This window comes from Rutilus rutilus (genome assembly GCF_951802725.1).
Source record: "Rutilus rutilus genome assembly, chromosome: 25".
Lineage (NCBI taxonomy): Eukaryota > Metazoa > Chordata > Actinopteri > Cypriniformes > Leuciscidae > Rutilus > Rutilus rutilus.
In genome coordinates this window covers 22,230,321-22,255,097 of record NC_140229.1, presented here as the reverse complement: position 1 = coordinate 22,255,097, position 24,777 = coordinate 22,230,321, and the positions used below count along the sequence as shown (strand labels likewise).

The 24,777-nt window shown below is 37.0% G+C and overlaps 1 protein-coding gene across 1 annotated transcript; it reads right to left on the bottom strand.

The window, feature by feature from the left end:
- Positions 1–1,589: 1,589 nt before the first annotated feature.
- Positions 1,590–24,632, bottom strand: slc27a4 (solute carrier family 27 member 4). The gene is made up of 13 exons (XM_084400548.1): positions 24,318–24,632; positions 21,487–21,648; positions 18,711–19,105; positions 16,263–16,421; positions 12,953–13,022; positions 12,742–12,833; positions 12,374–12,483; positions 10,690–10,899; positions 10,242–10,368; positions 8,233–8,370; positions 7,978–8,142; positions 5,941–6,087; positions 1,590–3,692 (listed from the first exon to the last, which is right to left on the bottom strand). The coding sequence occupies exons 2-13, from the start codon at positions 21,645–21,647 to the stop codon at positions 3,535–3,537; spliced, it is 1,932 nt and encodes a 643-aa protein (XP_084256674.1). The 5' UTR covers position 21,648; positions 24,318–24,632; the 3' UTR covers positions 1,590–3,534.
- Positions 24,633–24,777: the final 145 nt, after the last annotated feature.

The window sequence follows — 24,777 nt, the reverse complement described above, 5'->3', positions numbered from 1 at the left end:
TAAAGCCATTGACAGAACAAAATCCACAGGTCATAATTAGGTTAAACATAAAACATTAGATATCCCTCATTATCAATGAAAACATACTGGTGCATTAACAAGATTTTGGATGGCAAATGGAAGGAAAGTGAACGAGCACCACAACCTAGTGGACAGACATGAGAACAACATCGCATTTCATGCACAACATCATCTGGAAAATAAAGCGACACACAAACAGATCCTTTAAAACGTGTTCGGAGTGAAAACAGACTGACTGCTTTTATATGGTGCAGTGGGGGGGAAAAAACATGTATTTAAAAAAAATAAATAATACAAAATTATTCACAGCACTGGCTTTTGCATTTCACATTGCTAATGCCTTTACAATATATGAAAAAAGTCATTAAACCATAACAGACATCATTACCGTGGAAATGACTGAAAGTGAAGGTTGTCTGTGTGTGTGTCTGCAATTGTGTGTCTTTGTATGACACTTTAAAGGGACGGTACCATCGGAAAATGTAAATTCCATCATCATTCACTCCCTTTTATGTTGTTCCAAACATGTGACTTTATTTCTTTTCTGGAACACATAAAATAATCTTCATTCACATTCTAAAAAAAGACAAAGCACGATAGAAGAGGTTGTAATTTACTGATAATCTTCTCTGTTGAAACTCAAAAAATGGCATGTTAACGCACCAGGATGATGTCAAGGTGATTTGCATTTTTAATATGCAAAATGGAAAGGACATCTGAAAGCTGAAGTGGAGGTAGATTATCAGTTTTCTCACATAAAAGTATCATATGGCTTCAGAAGACTTGGAATAAGTCATTTGGATTTTTTTGTTTGTCCTTTTTGGAGGTTTGGAACGACATGAGAGTGAGTAAATGCTCACAGAATTTCCATTTTTTTGGGGTGAACGGTTCCTTTCTCTAACAGAAATAATAAAGAGAGGCCTCGGCAAAAGATTCCCGGTGAGGATTCTTGCGGTCATAGGACACAAACACTAACACATAGTATATCATGAGAGAAAGAAATGTTTGTAGAGAAGATTTGACATCATAGTGTGTCTAAAATATAACTCAGTGCATAAGATACGCTTTCCCTCTCTTTCACAAACACACACACACACACACACACACACACACAGAGCAAAAGAAAACAAGCTTAACAGAGAAATAAAGCTCAACCCATAACAAATCATTACACCATTCTTTTACAAAATTATTTTTAAAAAAATCCAAGGAAAGGACGAACAACAGAATAAAAACAGGAAAAGAATATTGATGGAGACAACTGCATCTGATTGGCTGACTAACCAATGACATCACTGCTGCACCCTTGGCTAGAAGTATCAGCTGAAGAAAGAATGACGTGTACAGCTGCGTGGCAGACACTTCATTCCAAAAGAAAAATATATTGTGAGTGAATAAAAAAAATGAAGTCCTATTTACATTGTTGTACTGAATTTCATTTATGCTAATTCTAATGAAAAAAAATGTCCTGACAAGAACAATATTTCTTGTCATTACATACACAATATTTTTTTTAAGTAAATTCGATTTTTTGTCATTACGGTAATTATAATGAGATCTTACTGTCATTCCGATAAGAAATGTTTTTTTTTTTTTTTGTGTGTGTCATTAATAGTAATAAGAATGAGACTTTATTGTCATTACAATAATAAGAGTTTGATTATTGCCATTTCGGTAATCAGAATGAGATGTTATTGTCATTATAGTAATGGAAATTAGCATTTTAGTGTCATTATGGTAATGAGAATGAATTTTTGTTGTTGTTACGGTAATGAGAAAGATTTTTTATTGTCATTATGGTAATGTTAATTCGATTTTTGTCATGGTAATGAGTTTTTTTTTGTCATTATGGTAATGAACTAAAAAAAATTGTAACGTAATGAGAATTACATTTTTAATGTGAATAAATTTTTTTGCCATTATGGTAATGAGAATTAGATTTTTTGCATTACAGTAATGACAAATCCTTATTTTTAATGAAAATAATGGAAAAACATTGCAAAATAGGCTTCATTGTTTTTATGCAAAGTATAATTTTTTTTTACATTTATTTTTTGGTAAAGTATGTTCCTCATGATACTCGTCCATATAATGTCAACAAAGTTCAATGTTTTCCCACATATGTGCCGTACACATATTTATAATTTATAGTGGCCAAACAAAGTGACTGGAGAAAATCAAGTGCTGTCACACAGAATCATCTCATCACACGTGCACACACACTTAAATACTTGCTACGATATAAATAAATAATCCGCTGTCAGTGGGCGAAGGAGAACAGGAAAGTTTGCAAGAGAAGATGGTGCAAAATACACATGGAAGGGAAAGGATGCCCATAGATGTAGTGCCGGATACTTTGCATGATGGGAATTTTTAATGGGAGGGGAGTACAAGCTAGGTCTAGAAAATAAACTAGCTGTTAAAGAGACGTCCAGGGCCAGTTGGAGTAATGATACAGGGCAAGAGCGATAACACTACGTACGTGGTGACCTGACAGTAAGGCACAGTGCTCTGTTTGCATCAATCATTCATGCTGCTGAAAGAAAAACTAAAACCCAGGTGACAGATAGCCTACATCACTTTCCCTTCATTCTACTCTGCTTCCGTTCTCTTCACGTTTTTTTTTTAGGTCTGGCGCCACTTTGCAGATGGGGAGGATGTTCACTCTTTAGCACCAGAGTAGTTTACTACTTTCATTCACCTCTTTGCAAAGTCCACTATAGTGTCCTGTAGAGTCCAGGAGGTCCTCGCCCGGATCTGAACGGTCGTCACGTCTAGCAAATCGAAGCGAACCCATGAAGCCCACTCTGCACAATGTCGCACCGGGCTGTTCGGTCTATAGACATCTGCTTTCATGATTGACGCTGCACACTAACGCCCGGAGAGGTAAAATAGACACAGTAGCAGTGCGATCATGGATGTCTTCAATGCAGCATATAGATTCAGAACTTGAAAATTGATGATGAGCTATTCTACAACTTAAATATATTTGGTGCACATTTAAATAAACAGCATTGATCAAGTCATGGCAGCTGACAAGTGCGCAGCCAGTGCTGGGTTTGTATTGCACGTCGATCCGCATGGTTTGGTGGCGCATTTACGATGGCAGTCGCTTGTCAGATCCGTCAAAATGAACGCGTGTCAGTCCCGAATCCTGTAGCCAGGCGAGCATTGTGCAGCTGAGGCAAAGGGAAAGCTTTACCATTTGACAGACGTGTAGTTGGTCCTTGTGCCTTTCCTTGCTGTTGGTTTTTTGTATTCTTGTTTGCTAAATTGCTTAATTTTGTTGTTTTGTTTTCAAGATGGCTGAACACCACCTCAGTCCCATCTCGGTTGTAAGAGAGGTGGGCTATGAGAATGAATATGGGGCTTGAATAAGTGTCCAGAATGCGTTCCTGCGGCCCCTCACTGTGTTTGTTGAGGTAACGAGGGGCGGGGTGATGAGGGGGGGGTGGGGTTTGAGGGCTGTTGAAGGCGGGGTGGTGAGGGAATGCGTGGAGGTTGGCAGTAGTCTCATAATTTCTGCTTTCCTGAGACGATGCTGCGATGGAGCTCTACGTTCAGCTCCACATATTGTCCCTTAGTGCAGTCCAGGAAGTAGAGTTTGTCAGAGACGACACTGGGGTCGAATCCCTCCCGTCGCATGTCTGTCTTCTGGAATTTGAAAGTCCCTGAAAGAAAACCACATGCTTAGCATTTTATACTATGCACTGGCGCACTGCACATCTTTTGGCTCAATTATCTGTATTGCCCCATCAAGTTCAAGGGTCCATAAGTCATTTTTTGTACAGTAAAAAATGTTCAATCTTTAGATTTTGTTAGAACCTTAGACTGTATATGTTCCCCAATTGTCATATTTAATGTAACCCTGAACATGTCAGAGTAAGGCTGCACCGAAATGGGCAGAAGGTGTAATATAACTGGCCTCAATCATCTGCACTGTCCAACATGTCAAGTTCAAGGGTCTGTAATTTAAAAAAAATACAGTACAGTACAAAACGTTCAACCTTTGGGTTTTGATAGAAGATTAGACTGTATGAAGGCCCAGTGTTTTACAGAGTATCTGCAGAGTTTTTAAAATGAAACTTTAAAACCTGCACAAATAAAATGAATACTGTATGTCCAGGCAGAACAAACCAATACAAATACAATCTCAAAATAAATAATGCATCTCAGATTATTTTACTTAATTAAACAGGATGTATGATATATAAACAGGATATATCAATAATATATCAATCAGTATATCAATACATATGAATTAGATGTTGATAGATAATGGATTTTTCTGATATAATAATAATAATAATAATAAATTTAATGTCAGGCAAAAAAAAAAAAAACATTTAAAAACACATGCTAATACTAGCAAAATCTATATACTGCATTGCATATTCTTAAGGGTAAAGAAGCCAAATTTAAAAGAGTCTGGAGCCCCTTTTTAATATTTATTGAACATGGTGATATTAAAAATATAACAGAGGAGGATCAAACTGCTTTTTTGTTAACTTGCACTACCAAAGTAGGCTACATATTGTAGTAACCCTTCGCTGGTTTGTTGTTATGATTTAGGCTGTGTAGTCCCTTGTGTTGTGTTTTTTTTAATAAATGTACATTGTTAATTGTGAGTGTTCACAAAATCTAAAAAACAGCATTGAGAAGAAATAAAATAATCTATTTACAGAATAATGTTCTTAATCTTTCCTTCTATGACATGGTGGAATTAAACGCCAGATTCAGTTTGTTTTGTGACTAAAATACCAATAATATCCAGAAAAAATTAAAAAGCAGTTCTTTTTATTTTAAATAAGCCTAAAATACACCAGAACTCTATGCTTTCCTACTTCCACCAGCTCATTTAAAAATTACAGATAAAATATGCACTGTTATAACCATCTACAACATATTACAATATAAACACCACAACATAAAGTGTCATAATTCATCAGTAGTAGATCATAAGCAATTGCTTAACATAAATATGCAGTATTCATTGATGGCGAACTGACGTGAAACCGTGAGCCTGTAGAACGTGCAAAGCAACACTGCTGCGATTTAACTTTGAACGTGCAGTGCTCACATTTATTTCATTAAAGTCCCCCTGTAGTAAATTTTATCCCTTAAAACTGATCACCAAAATAACACATTTAAACATTTTTCCTTGAAAAAAATTCTTGATGACTTAAAATAGCTTGAATGTAACTACACCCTTCCTTTATTTAGTATACATGGCTCTATAAACATGCAAATTAGCCCCGCCTCCACTCACTCGCACCAGCTCAGAAATCCACTTACAACAACTTATAAGGTAATTTGTGATCAGAAACAACCGCATTTTTGAGACTGTCTTTGGTTCACTGCAGTTTTAAAATACTAAAAACTTATGAATTTGCAATTAAAAACACCACATAGACATCATAACTTGATTTTTCACCACAGGGGGACTTTAAATCACAGCCTTTTGAAGTTTAATGATTACATTAGATAATATCGCAGTACCTGTTTTTTTTTCTGTCCACAAATTTAAGATATCCTAAAATAATATTTAAGACTTATGCTATACTATTGAAGTTATTTAAGACTTTTTATGACATTACCTTTGATCAAATTGAAGTTGAGACATTAAGGACCCATAGGAATCCTAGTTATATTTAAAGTAAAATCAGCACTTTAAATCCATTTATGGGAAAAAATGCTTTAGAAATGGACACAATGTACCGTTGCATAATTTAAGGTTAAATGGAAAGCACCAATACGTTACTGGTGAATAAAAACTTGGCACATGGAATATTTACATTTTGGGTTCCGTTCTAAAACAGGACAGGATTGTTTCTGTGATATCAACAATATTCATCAGACAGGGGTCAGTTGGCAGTCTGTGGGCTGTCTGAGGCTGAGATTAGACGTGCCATATCTCACCTGTTTTGTTCACTTCGGGCAGGAAGCGCAGAAACACGGGCCGGGCATAGGGCGGCAGGGCTTTCTCCAGGTCCCTGCTAAACTTCGCCAGGTCTGAGCTGTGGTCCGGGTCTGCTATGGCCGCCATCCCTGCCTTGCCTTCAGCTCCTGAGAAAAAAAAAAAAAAAAAAAAACATCCATATGAATCACACAATGACATCCTCATGCGATGCATTCTCAGCACTGCCACAAAAGGCGCTATACCATCCATTTGTAAAACCTGCTCTTTTTCTCTTCTGCAGTTAGTTTTCTCTTTGAGGTCAATTACAGTAATTTAGCAAGTTGGTAATAATAAGTCTGAATAATAACATCAGGCTTAATGGAGGCACAGATGTTTGAAAACAAAGGTGGGATCACATTAGCCAAATTTCTTAAAAATGACATTTCCCAGATAAAAACACAGTTTTAGTAAAACCAGATTAACACAGCAAGGTTTTTGCCCATTTTCCTGATTCGGTTTGGTATGTGAACACTTTAATTGTTGTTCTGCTTTTTCAACATTGCAGTCTTGGGTGTGTCTGTTCATGCTAAAGTCAAGGCTAAAGAAAACCCTTATGATTTCAAAATCTCACATATTCATTGTCATAGTCATTGGTTTATTGATTTGCATTTAGACTCTTGAAACATTTTGATGGTTATCAGCGTATGATGTACACGTACACCTACATGTTATAGACCCACAATTCCAGATCTGCTGATGACTTTGTTTTGAAGGTGAGAGTGTATTTTTCAGCTGGCGGTCTCAAATGCCAAATGAGCTATTATTCAAGCACTCTGCCGCCATATCTTTATAGATCTAGTGTAAGCAAAACCAGAGCCAGGCCAAGAGAAGATCTTTGTTTGGCTGTGTATTCCCAGAATCCTTCAGGAGCTGCTGTAGTCAGCTTTGTTGAAATTAATTATTCTCCTCTCCACAGACTGGCTTGGCACCCGGTGATTCATGTTACTTCAAAACACTTAAAAGGAACAGTTCACCGCAAAACAGTGTCTTTAGAGATGCTCTCTTTATTGTTACAAGATCATTTTACCTTGAATCTTAAATCGTATCATGTCATGTGCATTTATTTCTTTGCCAATTAGTCGTGCAATCAGGGTCTCTGCAGGGTTTTTAAAACTAATAACAATATATAAACTAATAATAATAATACAATTAAAACCATATGAGTGGGGTAGGGTAGTCTATGGGTAACAACCAAAACTGGAAAATGGCCACGATTGAAACTTTACGTTAAGATTATAAAAATGATGAAGTAGCAGTGCTTCGCCTTCTGAGAAAATAGTTCCCAGTATTTAAATGTTTAAAAAATGGCTGTGTCTCATATGACCTTGTTATTTGTACACACTGTGACTATACAAATCACAACATGTAAATAGGAAAATGTTGGCGTTATTTTGTCACTTATTGGGATTAGTATGCTAGCTGTAGCCATTTACATCCAGTCTTTGTGCTAAGCTAGGCTAGCGGTGGGTGCGTCAAACAGACTTACAGCACGCACGGAGATGAAAAAGGTATGTATGGACTTATCTAACTCTGGGGGATACGGTGAATAAGCTTAAGTCCCAAAAAGTCGAAGTGTTCCGTTAAACCATTTTTTTAAGAAAAGGGATGAGTCAAACCTAAAAATAATATTATAATATTAAAGATTTTAAAAAAATAAAATAATTTAAGACTTTTTAAAAACCCGTAGGGATTCTGTGTAATTAAGATCGTCGCAATTTTTTTTCTCTTTTCAAATGTACCACATATATTTATAAAGCGCCTGAACAATTTTTAAACTAATTTTTTTTATTATAAATAAACCTCTTCAGCACGAAACTCCTGCCAATTATTATTTTTTTCCTTCCACTTGAAGATATAGTCCCTGATGAGTAAACTCTATGTGTGCTGCAGATTGATTTGCCTATTTTAGCCAAGATTTTCTTAAACAGGATGACATGTCATCGAGAGAGAAAGACAGGATAAAACCAAACAGAAAAGGTGGATAAATGTGCCGTTACCTGGCACCTCGACTCCATACACCACCACATCTTTCATGTCCAGCAGACGGCTCAGAGTTCCCTCCACCTCGGTGGTGGACACGTTCTCTCCTTTCCAGCGGTACGTGTCTCCTGTGCGGTCTTTGAAATACATGTAGCCATAGTCGTCCATCTCCAGCACGTCTCCTGAGAGAGGAGAAGCAAACAACTTCTATTATCTAGCTGAGTGTATGCAAGCAAGAGTGCGGTTGTGTAAAGTGTTTCAAAATACAATACCTGACAGATATGCACTGTCTCCCTTTTTGAAGACATCGTGGGCAACCTTCTTATTAGTGGCTGACTGATTGACGTAGCCGTCGAATCGTCTGAGGGGGTCGTTCTGAATGATTCGGCCAACCAACTGACCAGGTTCTCCTGAGAAACACAGTAAGGAAATGGACGATAAATTATATTTTTGCATTTTCTGTAGTGGTCGACTGATATAGATAGATAGTTTAGCATCTAAGGCTATTTTCATGGCAAAAATTCAATTACAAAAATACAAATATGATATAAATACAATAAAACAAAGCAAAGCAAGTCATATTATATATATATTTTTTAACTTAACATATGATAAAAAAATCCAAAACCTTTTCAGGCATAATCTTACTAAATAAATCCTTAAGTGAAATAACTTAATATTAAGAGCTGTATATCAGTCAATATTTGGCATTTTTAAATTAAAGGCCGATGAGGTTTTGTGTTTGGCTGATAACTGTAAGAAGCGGGACTTTTATTTTGACAGCGCTAAGAAGGTCAGTGCCTGAATGTCTAAAGGCCGGGACATACCAAGCTGAAGTCAAAGAACTAGCGGCGATGAATGCTGACTGTGTTGTCTAAATATCAATAAATATAAATCTGTTTATTTTACAGGTTTATTTTTTTAAGGGGAAATAATTTTTTTATATAAATATAAATATCAAGTTATTTTCATTTTTTTTCAGATTTTGTAAATATTAAGTCTAATTAATTAATTTCATTGCAGCATGTTATTTACTATCTTTAAATTGAATAGTGTGATCACATGGCAGCAACTCAATGCATTTAAGCATTGTAGACATGATCAAGACGATCTGCTGAAGTTTAAACTGAGCATCAGAATGGGGAAGAAAGGGGATTTAAGTGACTTTGAATGTGGCATGATTGTTGGTGCCAGACGGGCTGGTCTGAGTATTTCAGAAAACTGTTGATCTGCTGGGATTTTCACACACAATCATCTCTAGGATTTACAAATAATGGTCTGAAAAAGAGAAAATATATTCTGTGCCTTGTTCTGTTCTGTGCCTTGTTGATGCCGGAGTTCAGAGGAGAATGGCCAGACTGGTTCGAGCTGATAGAAAGGCAAGAGTAACTCAACTAACCACTCATTTCAACTGAGGTCTGCAGAAGAGCATCTCTGAACGCACAACACATCAAACACTGAAGCAGATGAGCTACAGAAGCAGAAGACACACCGGTGACACTCCTGTCAGCTGAGAACAGCAAACTGAGGCTACAATTCACATGGACTCACCAAAATTGGACAACAGAAGATTGGAAAAACATTGTCTGGTCTGATGATTCTCGATTTCTGCTACAACATTTCGATGGCCGGCTCAGAAATTGGGCGTAAACAACATGGATGAAAGCATGGATCCATCCTGCCTTGTTTCAGCGGTTCAGGCTGCTGGTGGTGTAGTGATGTGTGGGATATTTTCTTTGCATACTCTGGGCCCCTTAGTACCAACTGAGCGTCATTTAAACGCCACAGCCAACCTGAGTATTGTTGCTGACCATGTCCATACTTTTATGACCACAGTGTATCATCTTCTGATGGCTACTTCCAGCAGGATAACATGCCATGTCACAAAGTTCAAATCATCTCAAACTGTTTTCTTGAACATGATGATGAGTTCACTGAACTCCAATGACCTCCACAGTCACCAGATCTCAATCCAATAGAGAAGCTTTGGGATGTGCTGGAACTGGAGATTCGCATCATGGATGTGCAGCCGACAAATCTGCAGCAACTGCGTGATGCTATCATGTCAATATGGACCAAAATATTTGAGGAATGTTTCCAGCACCTAGTTGAATCTAATCCATAAAGAAATAAGGCAGTTCTGAAGGCAAAAAGGGATCCAACCCGGCACTAGCAAGTTGTAAATATCAGAATTGGCCATAAAAAAAAATCCATATCATCAACCGCTAAATTTCTGTCTGCTCCCCTGTGTACTAAGCACGAATGTTGGCAAGTACTGTACCTGGACCACATGGGATACAGACTCCATCGGGTCCTCTGATAAGCTCCATGGTCTCCTCGTCCACTTTGACTAAGCGGATGGGGTAGATGTAGGGAAGGATCCGACTATTGAATCCACAGGCCCCCGTCTGCAGTCAAAACATCATATGATCACCTCACACTCTTCAAAACGAAATACTGTGTCGAGCAAAATAAAGAGCTAGGTGCATTTCCAATCAGCACCATTAATGGCCCATAACCACCTGTGCTTGATTACTGAACATATTGTAGATGGCCTTGTAAAATGGTAATGGTATGGTAATACACAACACTAATTGCTGCAACCCTTAAAACCCTATATATCCTTTTCTGCATGCATTATCCACTATTGTGTAGGTTTGCAAGTGTGTGCTACTCAAAAAGGCTGTTTACAGACACTCAGTCTAAGGTGTGCTTTTGTTAGGACAGACCTGGTTGTCGAAGTTGCCCAGGCTACAGTTGCACTCGGTGGCGCCGTAGAACTCTGCGATCTGTGGTATGTTGAAGCGGTTGGTGAACTCCTCCCAGATGGACCGGCGAAGGCCGTTTCCGAGGGCCATGCGGACCATGTGTTGGTGCTCCATGTCCTTCTTTGGCTGGTTCAGCAAATAGCGGCAGATCTCGCCAATGTACTGCACGATCTGAGACCAAAAATGATATTTTAAAAACTCCATAAAGCTACATTTCCATGCAACACAACTACAATTTGCAATCCCACAGCTATAAGATTAAAGCTGAAGCCCTCTGTAAATTTACTGAATGTAAAATATATTGAATATGATTTTGTTTGACTTTGTCTATTAAACCTTTGACAAGTAGCCTAGGCTGTGATCACAGCGAACATTCAGATCTGCGTTGGCGCTGATCAAGAGAGAGCAGTTGTCATGTATAGGTATGAAACAGTCTCTTCAACCACACAGTATAATTCTTTCTGTTTTCCCAGATTATCACAGAAGTAATGGGATGAGTTCGGATATAAACATTGATGTCTACGGTAGCGATCAAAATAGAGCAAATCATCTTTGAAAGCAACTTGACGCTTCAAATAAAGGTGGTATCAATTACACCAGTAGGTGGCGACAAGTGACTGTTAAATATTTATAATTGAATCATTCATTCATGTTTCAAAAACTCTGATTCATACAGTAATTAAACAATGAAGTCTTTTTAAGTAAGTAGTAAATTACATGTTATTTTGTTTAGAATCGTGATATCTATTTTTTTCCCCTCATTTTATCCAGAATCAATAGAAGACTTCCATTCATTTCTGTGAATCAGTTCTTTTAAACAGAAGTGGATCAAAACCTTTCATCAAAGTTATTCATGAATTTTGAACAATACCCGTTCTTGTCTTAGGACAACTTTGATGAACTTTTTTGGTCCACTTCAAATGTTGACTACTGTACATGAATAGAATACTGCTGCTTATTATTACGTATTGCTATATAATCAACATGTAAATGCATATAAATATAAAAACTAATTTTTTCATAAAATTTTCTGAGTCTTCATCTTAAAAAATAAAAGTCTATACAAATGAAAAGTAAATGAAAAATTCACAGATATCACATTTTTTATACACTATCATTTGGGGTCGATATGATTTTTAATGTTTAAAGAAGTCTCTTCTGCTCACCTAGGCTACATTTATTTGATAAAAAAAAAAAAAAGTTGTATTAATATTGTGAAAGAATATTACAATTTTAAAACAGCTGTTTTCTATTGTAATATATGTTAAAGTGTAATTTATTCCTGTGATCAAAGCTAATTTTTCAGCATCATTACTCCAGTCTTCAGTGTCACATGATCCTTCAGAAATCATTCAAATATGATGATTTGATGCTCAAGTAACAGTTCTGATTATTATCAATGTTGAAAAGAGTTCTGCTGCTTCATATTTTTGTGGAAACTATGATAAAAAAAATTCTCAGGATTCTTTGATAAATAGAATATTCATAAACAGCATTTATTCAAAATCAAAATCTATTGTAGCATAAAAATATTTACTGTCACTTTTGATCAATTGAATACATCTTTGCTGTAATTTGCTGTAAAAACTATCAGCAAATTAATTTCTTGTATATTCCATAATAATCCATATATTCCATTACTCACCGTGCAGTTGTATTTGATACAATCATCCCAGAACTTTGATGCACTGAACTTCTTCCTGATCACCACAGTCATTCCATGGATCAGGCACTGGCCAACTCCCACTATGTTTCCTGCCACAGAGAACAACTCTGACCTCAGAACAAACCTATTGATTACTTCCAGATTAAAGACTCACAAATAGTTGGTTAAACCAATAAAATATAAACAAAGTTATTTTTCTCAATACAGCATTGGACTCAAGGATCTTATGTAGACATCCATCAAAACAAGACACAAAACTCGCACAGGAAGTAGCCTGAACCAGACTGTGACAGGACGTGCGTGCACATATCATGAAGGTGTAGAGCAGCCTGTGTTCAGTGATGTACCTGCTGAGTGGTAAAGTGGTAAGCAGTCATAAAGCACATCCTCAGACTTCATTCTGAAACCATAGTACACCAAGGCAGCCATGCGGTAATACCTGAGGAAAGAACGCAGGAAAGACGGGGTGAAAAACAGGGAGTTTGATTCATTGAAAGAGGAAAAAAAAAGAGAAAGCAAGGAACGAGAGACTGAGAAGTTGAGAAAATGAACACTGACCGGCTATGTACAACGATAGCAGCTTTTGGCATCCCAGTGGTTCCCGACGTGTAAATGTAAAAAAGGCGATCTAGAAGCAAAGAAGAAGAAAAAACGATTAAACATCTAGTTGGTAATGTGATTTATGGGCCAGATTTACTAAGAGCTTGTGCCAGTCACTAATGCACTAGTCAATTTACTGGTATTTGCACCATTTTTTACCACTCCAAAAAAGCATGCCTTAACCTATTTTGCACTTGACATGACGGCATCGCTGTTCTTTAATTTGTGTATTGTCAGTTGATCAGGTTCAGAACTTTCCACTCCCACCGGCACTTTATGGGATTGCGGTCTCACGCTAATTTGCTCGGTTTAGTAAATCTGGCTCCTGGTTGGTAATGTGACTTTTAACATCCTAAAAGGCCTGTTTAAGTCAAACGCAACAAAACAAAAAGAATGGAAATATTCAGACTGAGGTCAATGTCTTAAATTTTGTGTATTTGTAATATATACATATATACATGCAGTCAAACCAAAATGTATTCAGACACCTTCAACATTTCTCACATATCAACATATCACAGTTTATTTGCTATAGTTTAGAAAATGTTAATAAAATATGACAAGAACTCAGTTATCAAATCAGTTGATATTTCACTGGTTTTGTCCATCCTTCTGTTAGACTGTTTCACAAATGAATTAGGTTGAATAGCTGTTAAATTTAAGTACACAGTTAGATAATACCAATTTAGGTCAACCAGTTTCTAAGCAATGCTTAATTTTGTTCAGTCTGTGGTGTAAAAAGGTCGCATTAGCAATTAAAGAAAAAACACTTAAGCAAAACAAGGTCAGGTCAAAGTGTCTGAATATTTGGTCCCAAATTTGAAGACATTTTACTGGTAGTCAATGTATGAAGAATTTTTGGGTATAATATGTCACAGTTTACTTTATTTTGCTATCCTCACTTACATAAATGTAAGACATCGTTAAATGTATATATATATATATATATATATATATATTAGAGATGCACCGATTACAATTTTCTAGGCCGATTCCGATTTCCGATTTTTCATTGAGTTTGACCTGCCGATACCGATTTTAGCCGATTCCGATTAAAACATTTTCTAACCACTTTACAGCACACACAAATATTTATTTTCGATCTTTTCTTTAACCCTTTCACGCGTAAGTTTAAAATATTCTAACTGACACCCCCACTCCCAGAGTGAGTTTTTTCAAGGTGAACGTTCCCTTTAATGTTTCCATGGGGACGCGTCACGCGATACACCGCAGCCACAATAATACTGTATGACAGATGTGTCGCTTTTATTTCGCTTTTTCTTTTTTATTCAAAATATTATAATATAACAAACTTGCTTACCATGTCATCAACTAGCCTATCTGATATTCCGATTCTTAAATACGTGTAAGTGAGTGTGTTTGGTCGTTTTAAAACCTTTATAAATAATCTTGATCTATAACATGAGATGGTTGCCGCAATGTTGTCCTGTCAGTCGGATTTAAAGCACGCGAATTCGTCAGTTTCTCCCGAAATAAATGCAATAAAGTGGCCGGTGAACTGAGAAGAATAGAGTAAACACTGCTTAGTTGTGATATATGACAGCGCTGCGGCTGAACGCGTCCGACTCTGGCTCAGCGCCAGCCAACGCGCGAAAGCACAGTTTGAATCTGGCAGTTATGCGACTGCGACGTCACTGAACATTCTAATTGTGGCACCGTAACGTTACTCTCAGGGGCACAGAAATAAAAATCCCATATGAGACCATACCTCTCAAAAGGTTAATCATGCGGCGCCCGAGTGCATTTGACCGGCATAAAATCGGCATATGTCAGACTGACCGGCCGGTCGCCGGTCATGGCCGATCACGTGAAAATCGGCCAATTCCGGTCACCAGCCGATCAATCGGTGCATCTCTAATATATATACAGTACCAGTCAAAAGTTTGGAAACACTACTATTTTTAATGCTTTTGAAAGAAGTCTCTTATGCTCATCAAGCCTGCAGTTAAAAAAAAAAAAAAACAGTAATATTATGAAATATTATTACAATTTAAAATAATGGTTCTCTTTTTTAATATACTTTAAAATGTAATTTATTTTTGTGATGCAAAGCTGAATTTTCATCAGCAAGTACTCCAGTCTTTGGTGTCTTATGATCCTTCAGAAATCATTCTAATATGCTGATTTATGATCAATGTTGGAAACAGTTGTGCTGCTTAATATTTTTTTATAACCTGAGATACTTTTTTCAGGATTATTTGATGAATAAAAAGTTAAAAAGAACTGTATTTATTTAGAATATAAATCTTTTGTAACAATATACACTACAGTTCTAAAGTTTGGGAACAATAACTATTTTTTTTTAAAGAAATTAGTACTTTAATTCAACAAGAATGTGTTAAATTGATAAAAGGTGATGGTAACGATTTATATTGTTAGAAATGTTTTTATTTTGAATAAATGCTGTTTTTATGAATAAATGCTGTTAACGTTTTACTCATCAATGAATCCTGAAAAAAGTATTCCAAAAAAATATATTAAACAGCACAACTGTTTCCATCACTGATAATAACTGAGTATCAAATTATCATATTAGAATGATTTCTGAAGGATCGATCATAAGACACCAAAGACTGGAGTACTTGCTGATGAAAATTCAGCTTTGCATCACAAAAATAAATTACATTTTAAAGTATATTAAAAAAGAGAACCATTATTTTAAATTGTAATAATATTTCATAATATTACTGTTTTTTTTTTTTTTTTTTTTTTTTTTTAACTGCAGGCTTGGTGAGCACAAGAGACTTCTTGCAAAAGCATTAAAAATAGTAGTGTTTCCAAACTTTTGACTGGTACTGTATATATATATATATATATATATATATATATATATATATATATATATATATATATATATATATAGTGGGTGCGGGACACTATATCTATCTATCTATCTATCTATCTATCTATCTATCTATCTATCTATCTATCTATCTAGATAGATAGATAGATAGATAGATAGATAGATAGATAGATAGATAGATAGATAGATAGATAGATAGATAGATATAGTGTCCCGCACCCACTAGTAAAAAAATTGAAACAATTATATCTGGTGTCTGAATAATTTTTGGTTTGACTGTATATATACATATGTTGCATGTCATGTGTTGCGTTGTGTGTAGGGATCCGCAATAATACAACATTCAGCATATAGGGAAAACTAAAAAAACAGGGTGGCTCTGTTCCAATGGACAGGAGCTCATAGGCCTTAAATGGTGGCAAGTCTACATTTCGATTGTCTTGCCTGTGAAGCTGCGATCTGGTTGTCTGGGCTGATTTGTAGGCATCTCCTCCAGCAGCGGCTCTAGATGCTCCGTCCCTTCAGGAACACGCTTAGGGTCCCATTCTCCAGAGCAGAACAGCTTAACAGTCTTTCCCATGGAGCTGTGCACCTCACACAGCGCTGAGACATTTAAAGAGCGAGAGAAATACGTGAATACATCACAGACACAAATAATGCAACAAAGTGAGCCTAGAAAATCCTTCAGCGAAAGCACAGGACAAGCAAACGCCCGACAATGTGAAATCGATAAGAAACGAAGCTGACTCAACATGGCATGCTTTATGAGTCAGTATCCAATTACTTAAGAGACAACTAGGAAACTCGATTTCATTAGGATTTTGCTGCCTTTCGTGACCTCATGAACGAATACTCTTTGGTGCAATGACATTCTTTCACTATGAGTTACACGGAGTGACCTCTGCTCAAGATAAATCTTTACTCTATGCTACTCATTCATTGTTTCTCTACAGTTCACACACTAATCTTTGCCCAAGTGCCACTTCCTTATTTGCTTCTTGTGGTGTGTCACTTTTGCTTGCAACACTTCTGAACCGCTGCCTCAACCGATACTATATTGAGGCTAATCTTATTCATAAAATGCAAGTCAATATGATATCAACTGACACTATTGACATTAAACTACACATTCTTGGTATATTATTGTGCAAGATGCACCAGTGCACCTCATAAAAAAAAAAAAAAAAAAAAAAAAAAAAAATTTATTTAGACAAAATGTATTAAATTTGTCCACCTCCAAAATGTCTATTAGATTGATGTCACCAATCCAATTTTTGTCTAAAGTACCTGACTCCATTTTGGTATGTAATGAACACAATCCAATTACTTCCAGATGGTAAAATGAATATCCTACGGTGGCCGAGAGAGCTTAACGCGCTGCAACTGAAGGAAACACAATTGGTTGCATTGTGAGTATTTGTAGCTTGTTTCTATAGTTGGTTGTGTTGTGAGTATTTGTAGCTTGTTTCTATATTGGGTTGCGTTTTGAGTATTTGTAGCTTGTTTCTATATTTGGTTGCGTTGTGAGTATTTGCTGCTTGTTTCTATATTTGGTTGCGTTGTGAGTATTTGCTGCTTGTTTCTATATTTGGTTGCGTTGTGAGTATTTGTAGCTTGTTTCTATAGTTGGTTGTGTTGTGAGTATTTGTAGCTTGTTTCTATATTTGGTTGCGTTTTGAGTATTTGTAGCTTGTTTCTATATTGGGTTGCGTTTTGAGTATTTGTAGCTTGTTTCTATATTTGGTTGCGTTGTGAGTATTTGCTGCTTGTTTCTATATTTGGTTGCGTTGTGAGTATTTGTAGCTTGTTTCTATATTTGGTTGCGTTGTGAGTATTTGTAGCTTGTTTCTATATTGGGTTGCGTTGTGAGTATTTGTAGCTTGTTTCTATATTTGGTTGCGTTGTGAGTATTTGCTGCTTGTTTCTATATTGGGTTGCGTTGTGAGTATTTGTAGCTTGTTTCTATATTTGGTTGCGTTGTGAGTATTTGCTGCTTGTTTCTATATTGGGTTGCGTTGTGAGTATTTGTAGCTTGTTTCTATATTGGGTTGCGTTGTGAGTATTTGTAGCTTGTTTCTATATTGGGTTGCGTTGTGAGTATTTGTAGCTTGTTTCTATATTTGGTTGCGTTGTGAGTATTTGCTGCTTGTTTCTATATTGGGTTGCGTTGTGAGTATTTGTAGCTTGTTTCTATATTTGGTTGCGTTGTGAGTATTTGCTGCTTGTTTCTATATTGGGTTGCGTTGTGAGTATTTGTAGCTTGTTTCTATATTTGGTTGCGTTGTGAGTATTTGTAGCTTGTTTCTATATTGGGTTGCGTTGTGAGTATTTGTAGCTTGTTTCTATATTTGGTTGCGTTGTGAGTATTTGCTGCTTGTTTCTATATTGGGTTGCGTTGTGAGTATTTGTAGCTTGTTTCTATATTTGGTTGCGTTGTGAGTATTTGCTGCTTGTTTCTATATTGGGTTGCGTTGTGAGTATTTGTAGCTTGTTTCTATATTGGGTTGCGTTGTGAGTATTTGTAGCTTGTTTCTATATTGGGTTGCGTTGTGAGTATTTGTAGCTTGTTTCTATATTTGGTTGCGTTGTGAGTATTTGCTGCTTGTTTCTGTATTGGGTTGCGTTGTGAGTATTTGTAGGCTGAATTTGTGGTTCAATTGATTCACTGTTTCGAAGCACTGGTGGACTTTGGGAGTTTAATACACGCTTCACAAAGTGAATAAATTATTTCAAATTTAAAAAGAAACTGCCTCCGTCACAGCCAAATGCAGTTAGCTACATTTGTTAGTAGCAGCATGGCTACTTTATCAAAAGCGTAGCTTGACTGTGGTTTAACTGCTATAAATTAGGAGTAGTTTCCTCATCTCTGATAACGATCGAATCACTTCTCACCATCTGTTAGCTCACTGCCGAACACCACCGCTTTGGCGCTGGAGATGTTGACACAGTGAACCAGGGCCTCCAGTCTCAGGTTGAAGTTGATGAGCGCTGCCTCCACTCCGATCTTCGCCATGCCCAGCCAGAGCCCCACGTATTGAGAGCGGTTCTCCATGAACAGAGCCACCACATCGCCTTCCTTGAAGCCCCTCTGGAGAAGAAGGTTAGCCACGCGGTTGGAGTAATCGTCAAGCTCCTTGAAGCTCCATTTCTCGCCCGTTCCTTCGAAAATCAGAGCCGTCTTGTCACCGTATTTCTTGAGGGACTTGGCAAAAAGTTTGGGGATGGTGTTGCGCTCACGTAGGTGCTTTTTGACATTCAGCTTTACCCTCAGCAACACACTGGCTGCACTGTAAAAGAACACAAAATAATTGATGGTATTATTCCGGACATTTTTTAAAACATCTACTTTGAGTTTTGGGTGAACTCTTCATTTAAAATAGATACACTACTTTAAAAGTTCGGAATGATTAGGATATTTTTATGTTTTTGAAAGAAGCTTCTTCTGGTCACCAAGGCTGCATTTATTTTAATTAAAAAAACAAAAACAAAACAGTAAAACAGTAATATTGTGAAATATTATTACTATTTAAAATAACTATTTAAATATATTGTAAAATGTAATTTATTCCTGTGGTCAAAGCTGAATTTTCAGCATCATTACTCCAGTCTTCAGTGTCACATGATCCTTCAGAAATCATTCTAATATGATTTGATGCTCAAGTAACATTTCTGATTATTATCAATGTTGAAAAGAGTTCTGCTGCTTCATATTTATGTGGAAACTGTGATACATATTTTTTCAGGATTCTTCGATTAATAGAAAGATCAAAATAATAGCATTTATTTGAAATAGAAATCTTTTGTAACTTTAAAAATGTCTTTACTGTCACTTTTGATCAATTTAATACATCTTTGCTGAATAATATATATATATATTTTTTTTTTTTCACAATATTACTCTTTTACTGTATTTTTGATCAAATAAATGCAGCCTTGGAGAGCAGAAAATACTTCTTTCAAAACCATTAAAAAATATATAATTATTCCAAACTTTTGACCAGTACTTTACACCATTTTGTACATTTAGTGTGTGGGTTTAATGCATACAATCATCTGTTTAATGATAATGATAGTTATACTGGTCTCATCAACTTCTTGCTCAAGTGACAAATAAGAAATCTGTAAGTGGCAGGAAGTAGTTTGTGTGTGTGTGTGTGTGTGTGTGTGTGTGTGTGTGTGGGGGGGTGTGTGTGTGTGTGTGTGTGTGTGTGTGTGTGTGTGTGTGTGTGTGTGTGTGTGTGTGTGTGTGTGTGTGTATGTGTGTGTGTATGTGTGTGTGTGTGTGTGTATGTGTGTGAGAGAGCACACAAACACTGTCACATTGCTAAAAGCAGTGATCCCTGTCCCATAAGAGTTCTTACATCCATTAACAGCTATCCTAAAAGCCTCCATCCTCCAATCCAGGCACTTACAGAGTAATCTGTGCTGTATGAAGATAAACCCACACCTCCAGGACCTGAAGTGGAAGTGAACTCCATAAGCCCCAGCACTTGCTACAAGCAGCGGCATAACTGCGATTGTTAGCAGAGGTTTTGCCTTGTTTGCCAATCAAACATAGAAGTTCAGGGGGAAGTTCAAGTTCAAGATTGAAAAACTTGAAAAGCAAAATCAGGAAAAACAGGGTGAACCTGCCAGGAATAACCCAGAAACCCACTTCAACCACTTGTTCCTCTTAACAAACTCATAACTCGTAATACAGGAATGTGCGGTTATAGTTGTTGAGGAACTTCTTTAAGGGTGGTTAAAAGTTCCCACTTTTTTTTTTTTTGAGGTTTGCTCGTTTTCTCCGAACCTTTAACACCGAACCTAAATGCAAAATGCTCTTGCGGTGTGTGTGTAGCTACATATGATGGTATTTTGAGCGGCTGAGAACTCGTGAAAAGCTTATAAAATGTGTAAAGGAGTCAAAACAGCGTCAGGAATCCCTCCGTCACACACATGAAGATCTGCTTTGAGGAGACGCGGCTCTGACGCCTGAACTGAACTGTGATGGGCAACATCACGACTATGACGAGAAAAAACAGGTATGCTTGAGCATTCATCTTTTCAGTGGTTTCAGTCCTCTTGTTTGGTGTTCACCAGGGTTCAGATGGCAGCATTCACACTTATTAAAATGAACCACACTAACAGAGCAATCGCTCCAGAGTTTGCTTTAATCCAACCAAACCTGCCAAGTGTGAACACACCCTTAATGTAATGGGCCCAGAAGAATGTATTATGTGATCTTTATACACAAAACCACCAATCAGATTTCTTTTACAAAAGTCTTTTAAGACTGTCAACATTAATGAAAGAAATAAAAAAAATTGTTCGACTTTTAACACGTTTTTAACACGTTTTTTTCAGAGTAAAGACATATTACAATTAATTAAATTACGTTTGACAGACAATGAGCTCTGACATATTGCGAATGCGAGGGTTTGAAACTCAATACGGTTTCAAACATCCAAATGTCCAGAGCTGGAATATAGATGAAGTGTGGAAAGCTAAAACAAGATAGTTTTGATTTATTTGACTTTTTTTTTTGTCACTACAGAATTTCCATACTTTCACTTGAGTGCATTTCAGAGTTTTCACTGAAAAAGTGGAAAAGTATATTAAAAAGTATATTCATATTATAGTATATAAAGAAGCAAGCTAAAATGGATATTATAACATATAAACTTACTGCAAATCGCGATATATGGTCTTTGAAAACACATGGATGGACTTCCATCCTCCAGAACCCAGGTAGAAAATGAGAATGGATGGTAGGACCTGGAACCAGGACAGGCCGGCGAACAGCCTGAGAACGAAGAGCAGAGCCGTGGAGCACGCCAACCGCAACATCCTGACAACACACACATAGCACAGTCATTCAGACAGCAATTTCAACACTTCATTAGTGCATTAACATTTTATTGGGCCTTTTTATAAAAAAGACCTTGATAAAAGTTATAACGATCATTATAAACCTGATAATTACAATGGTTGATATGCAAAACTCTTAAATCGACAGATTCTGAGATTAACAAGATAAGACACTTAATCATATCAAGACAAGATAGAAAACAGATCTTTGGCCTTGTAAATGTATGTTAAAGGTATACCAGTCCAGAGTACTCGTATTATCTTACTCGAGAAAAGTCAGTAACTTAGGTTTCCAGATGTGTTTGGACAGTAAATCAAACATTTGTATTGAAATATTTATTTAAATGCTGCTCTTCATCACACATTTAATATATTTATGCATATGAAGGATATTATTACACATAATGATGGAGGATAACCAGTTTTTATGTTTCCATATTTCTGATGACCATTGAAGATGGATACAAACGAATGTGATAATTATATATATATAAAAGGTAGGCTAATTCATTAAAATGCTCCTTTACATTAAAGCGTATTGACGTGTTTCAAGGCCTTCTTGTCCACTAAAACACCTGTAAAGTAACTAGGGTGGATTGAATGTCAGGCAACAGAGCTATTCGATCTGTACGATCCTTTCCTACAGCTCATCTGAATGCAGCAGAAGCTTGACCTGCTGAATTACCAGTCACATCACATCACTCTAAGGCCAGCTAGGCTATATAGGGGACACCGGGGCTAGTTGTCACATAGGAAAGCTGCCACAAGGGCTTTCTTGCACTATCTGTAAGGTTTTGAGTCCACAAATGTATGTGTTTTTTTTTAGCAGTGGTTTTGTTCCTTGCTTTCAAACATCTAGTTCAAAACAGGAGATACATAGAAGTTGTTTTTATCTACTATTTTAATCTACTGACAGCCTAAAATATAAATTTTAACTTAAAAACTCACGGCGTACAGTCTTTGCAAACACATAGATGGACAAAATGACCATATTATTTTGGTAATGCACAATACAACCACTCTCAGGTGGGAATCTAAACTATATAATGAATTTTGATTTAATTTGTTATGAATTATTTATTTATTTAGAATTATGCAGGCAGCTTAATAATTATACAATTTATTAATTTATCAATTTCTGTTGAACAAAAGTTTGTAATCTTGTCCATTGTTACAGCTTCATGAATTGTTTGTGTGTTTCATGTAGGTTTTACTGTTCAAATTTGCAGAAAAAGAAAGTTTCCATTGTGACAACGAACTTACCCCATATAGTGTAACAACAAGCCACGTTGTATACACGTGTTAAATGAACTGTATGACAGTGGAAATGAATAAAATGTAAAATACTTTGCATTCAAGAATTCTATCCAGAAACGGTATCAAACCCTACTCTGGGACATGTTCACTGGAGTAAAAGTGTGACAACTAGCCCCGGTGTGATTCACCTATAGATAATACGCCATTTCATTCACACATTCTCATTCTAATGACGGACAGAAGTGATGTTAACACATCGTCATATCAGCACCCCCACCATCATCATACGTTTTCGATACAGAAGGGAAATCCAACAATGCGCGGCTGTCTATCGTGAAGGATGCTGGGGAGAATCCACCCGCCCCGCATGGTAACGTCTGTTCGGTCCTGTGACCGTGTGTTGTTGTAGCAAGACAAAATGATAGACGTGCTGTGGGTGCGGATGGTTATTTAAGCAATGCAGAAGAGCCATCATCACAATCATTACCGCAGAGCCCTAATTCGTTGCTCCACCCGGAAACCTGAGCGAGCACATTGGATTGTACAGCACTATACCGACTCATTTCCGCGATTCGGCTCTTTCGAACAGTTCATTTCAGAGATTCAGCGATTCTCTTACGCCATGATCACACGTTCGCGGAATTACATCCTATTGCTGTTTAGAACACAAATATAACTTGCATTTATTTACAATAAACAATACTAACATTTAATTTGCATCTCTCAGTAATGTTTTAGCTTCTTCTTTCCATTTATTATAAACTACTTTCAAATGTGTGTTGATAAAACTGTCATGCAAACCATTCAAATACGTTTCTGTGGTATTTCTGGTATTTTGGGCTCATTCTGAATCGGACAAAAGAGCGAGTCTGTGAGTTGTTGATTCCAGAACCGTGAACTAAAGTCCGTTTTAGTGATTCGGTTGAAACGAACGAGTCGTTGGAGAACCGAACATCACTACAGCACTGCAGTAACGTTACACTGAGCTTCACTCTACTGATACTGTTACAATCACAAGATACATTATGAGGATTTCACAGAGTCAGACTATACATTATAGCATGTGTCTATACGACCAGTAGTAACGTTAGGCCTATATCAGTAACGGTTATGCTGCGTTATTTGATGTGCGTGTTTTATATATTTAAAAAAAAAAAAGCCCATTGCGGATATCTGGCATCCTATATCCCTTTATCTGGATTATCAGCAATAAACTGTTACATATGACACCGCATCCATCAGCAAACATGAACAGGACACAATGTACGCTTAAAATGCATCTTTAACTGGCAGTTGACATCTGCGATCATGACGATTAATGATACAGGAGATGCCGGAAATGGACAATGGTTAAAATATTTGGCATGTAGGTGTCTGTGGTCCAGGAAATACCTTAATATTGGTCTCCGTGGTCACAATAACGTGTGTATAATGGCAGAAGGGGAAGCTGTTCCGTACGATCCCACCTTGATCGGCTTAAGCGAAACCTCCACCGCGTTTACCTGCGCTGAGACGCACGCGCCGGTGTGTAACGGCCGCACGCCTGCCTTTTACCTACCGCAGCTTCTTTGGTAGACTTTGCCCCCGTTTATTTCATTTTTCATTATTATCTGTTATCGCTTCATTGTAACGATGGCTTGTAGCGCTGATAATTCCAATGACCTTATAATTTTCTTAGTTGAGCCCGCCTTCTCTCTATTCGCCGGTGCAGTTGCGTATACATTGATTGACAGCTCTTTGAACCAATGGCGTTCTCGGAGCGCTGCGTTTGCCTCAGTAAAGGCGGGACTTAAAGTCCTGTCAGGGAAATGTGGCTCAGCCAGCGAATCATCACGACAGTTTCCGCCCGGTA

Excerpts from the sequence above, each read along its gene's own strand:
- slc27a4 (XM_084400548.1), bottom strand. The coding sequence starts at position 21,647 with ATGTTGCGGTTGGCGTGCTCCACGGCTCTGCTCTTCGTTCTCAGGCTG. Across the intron at positions 10,900-12,373 it reads GTATCAAATACAACTGCACG|ATCGTGCAGTACATTGGCGA; the intron begins GTGAGTAATGGA and ends TTTTGGTCTCAG. Across the intron at positions 3,693-5,940 it reads GCCCGAAGTGAACAAAACAG|GGACTTTCAAATTCCAGAAG; the intron begins GTGAGATATGGC and ends GTTTTCTTTCAG.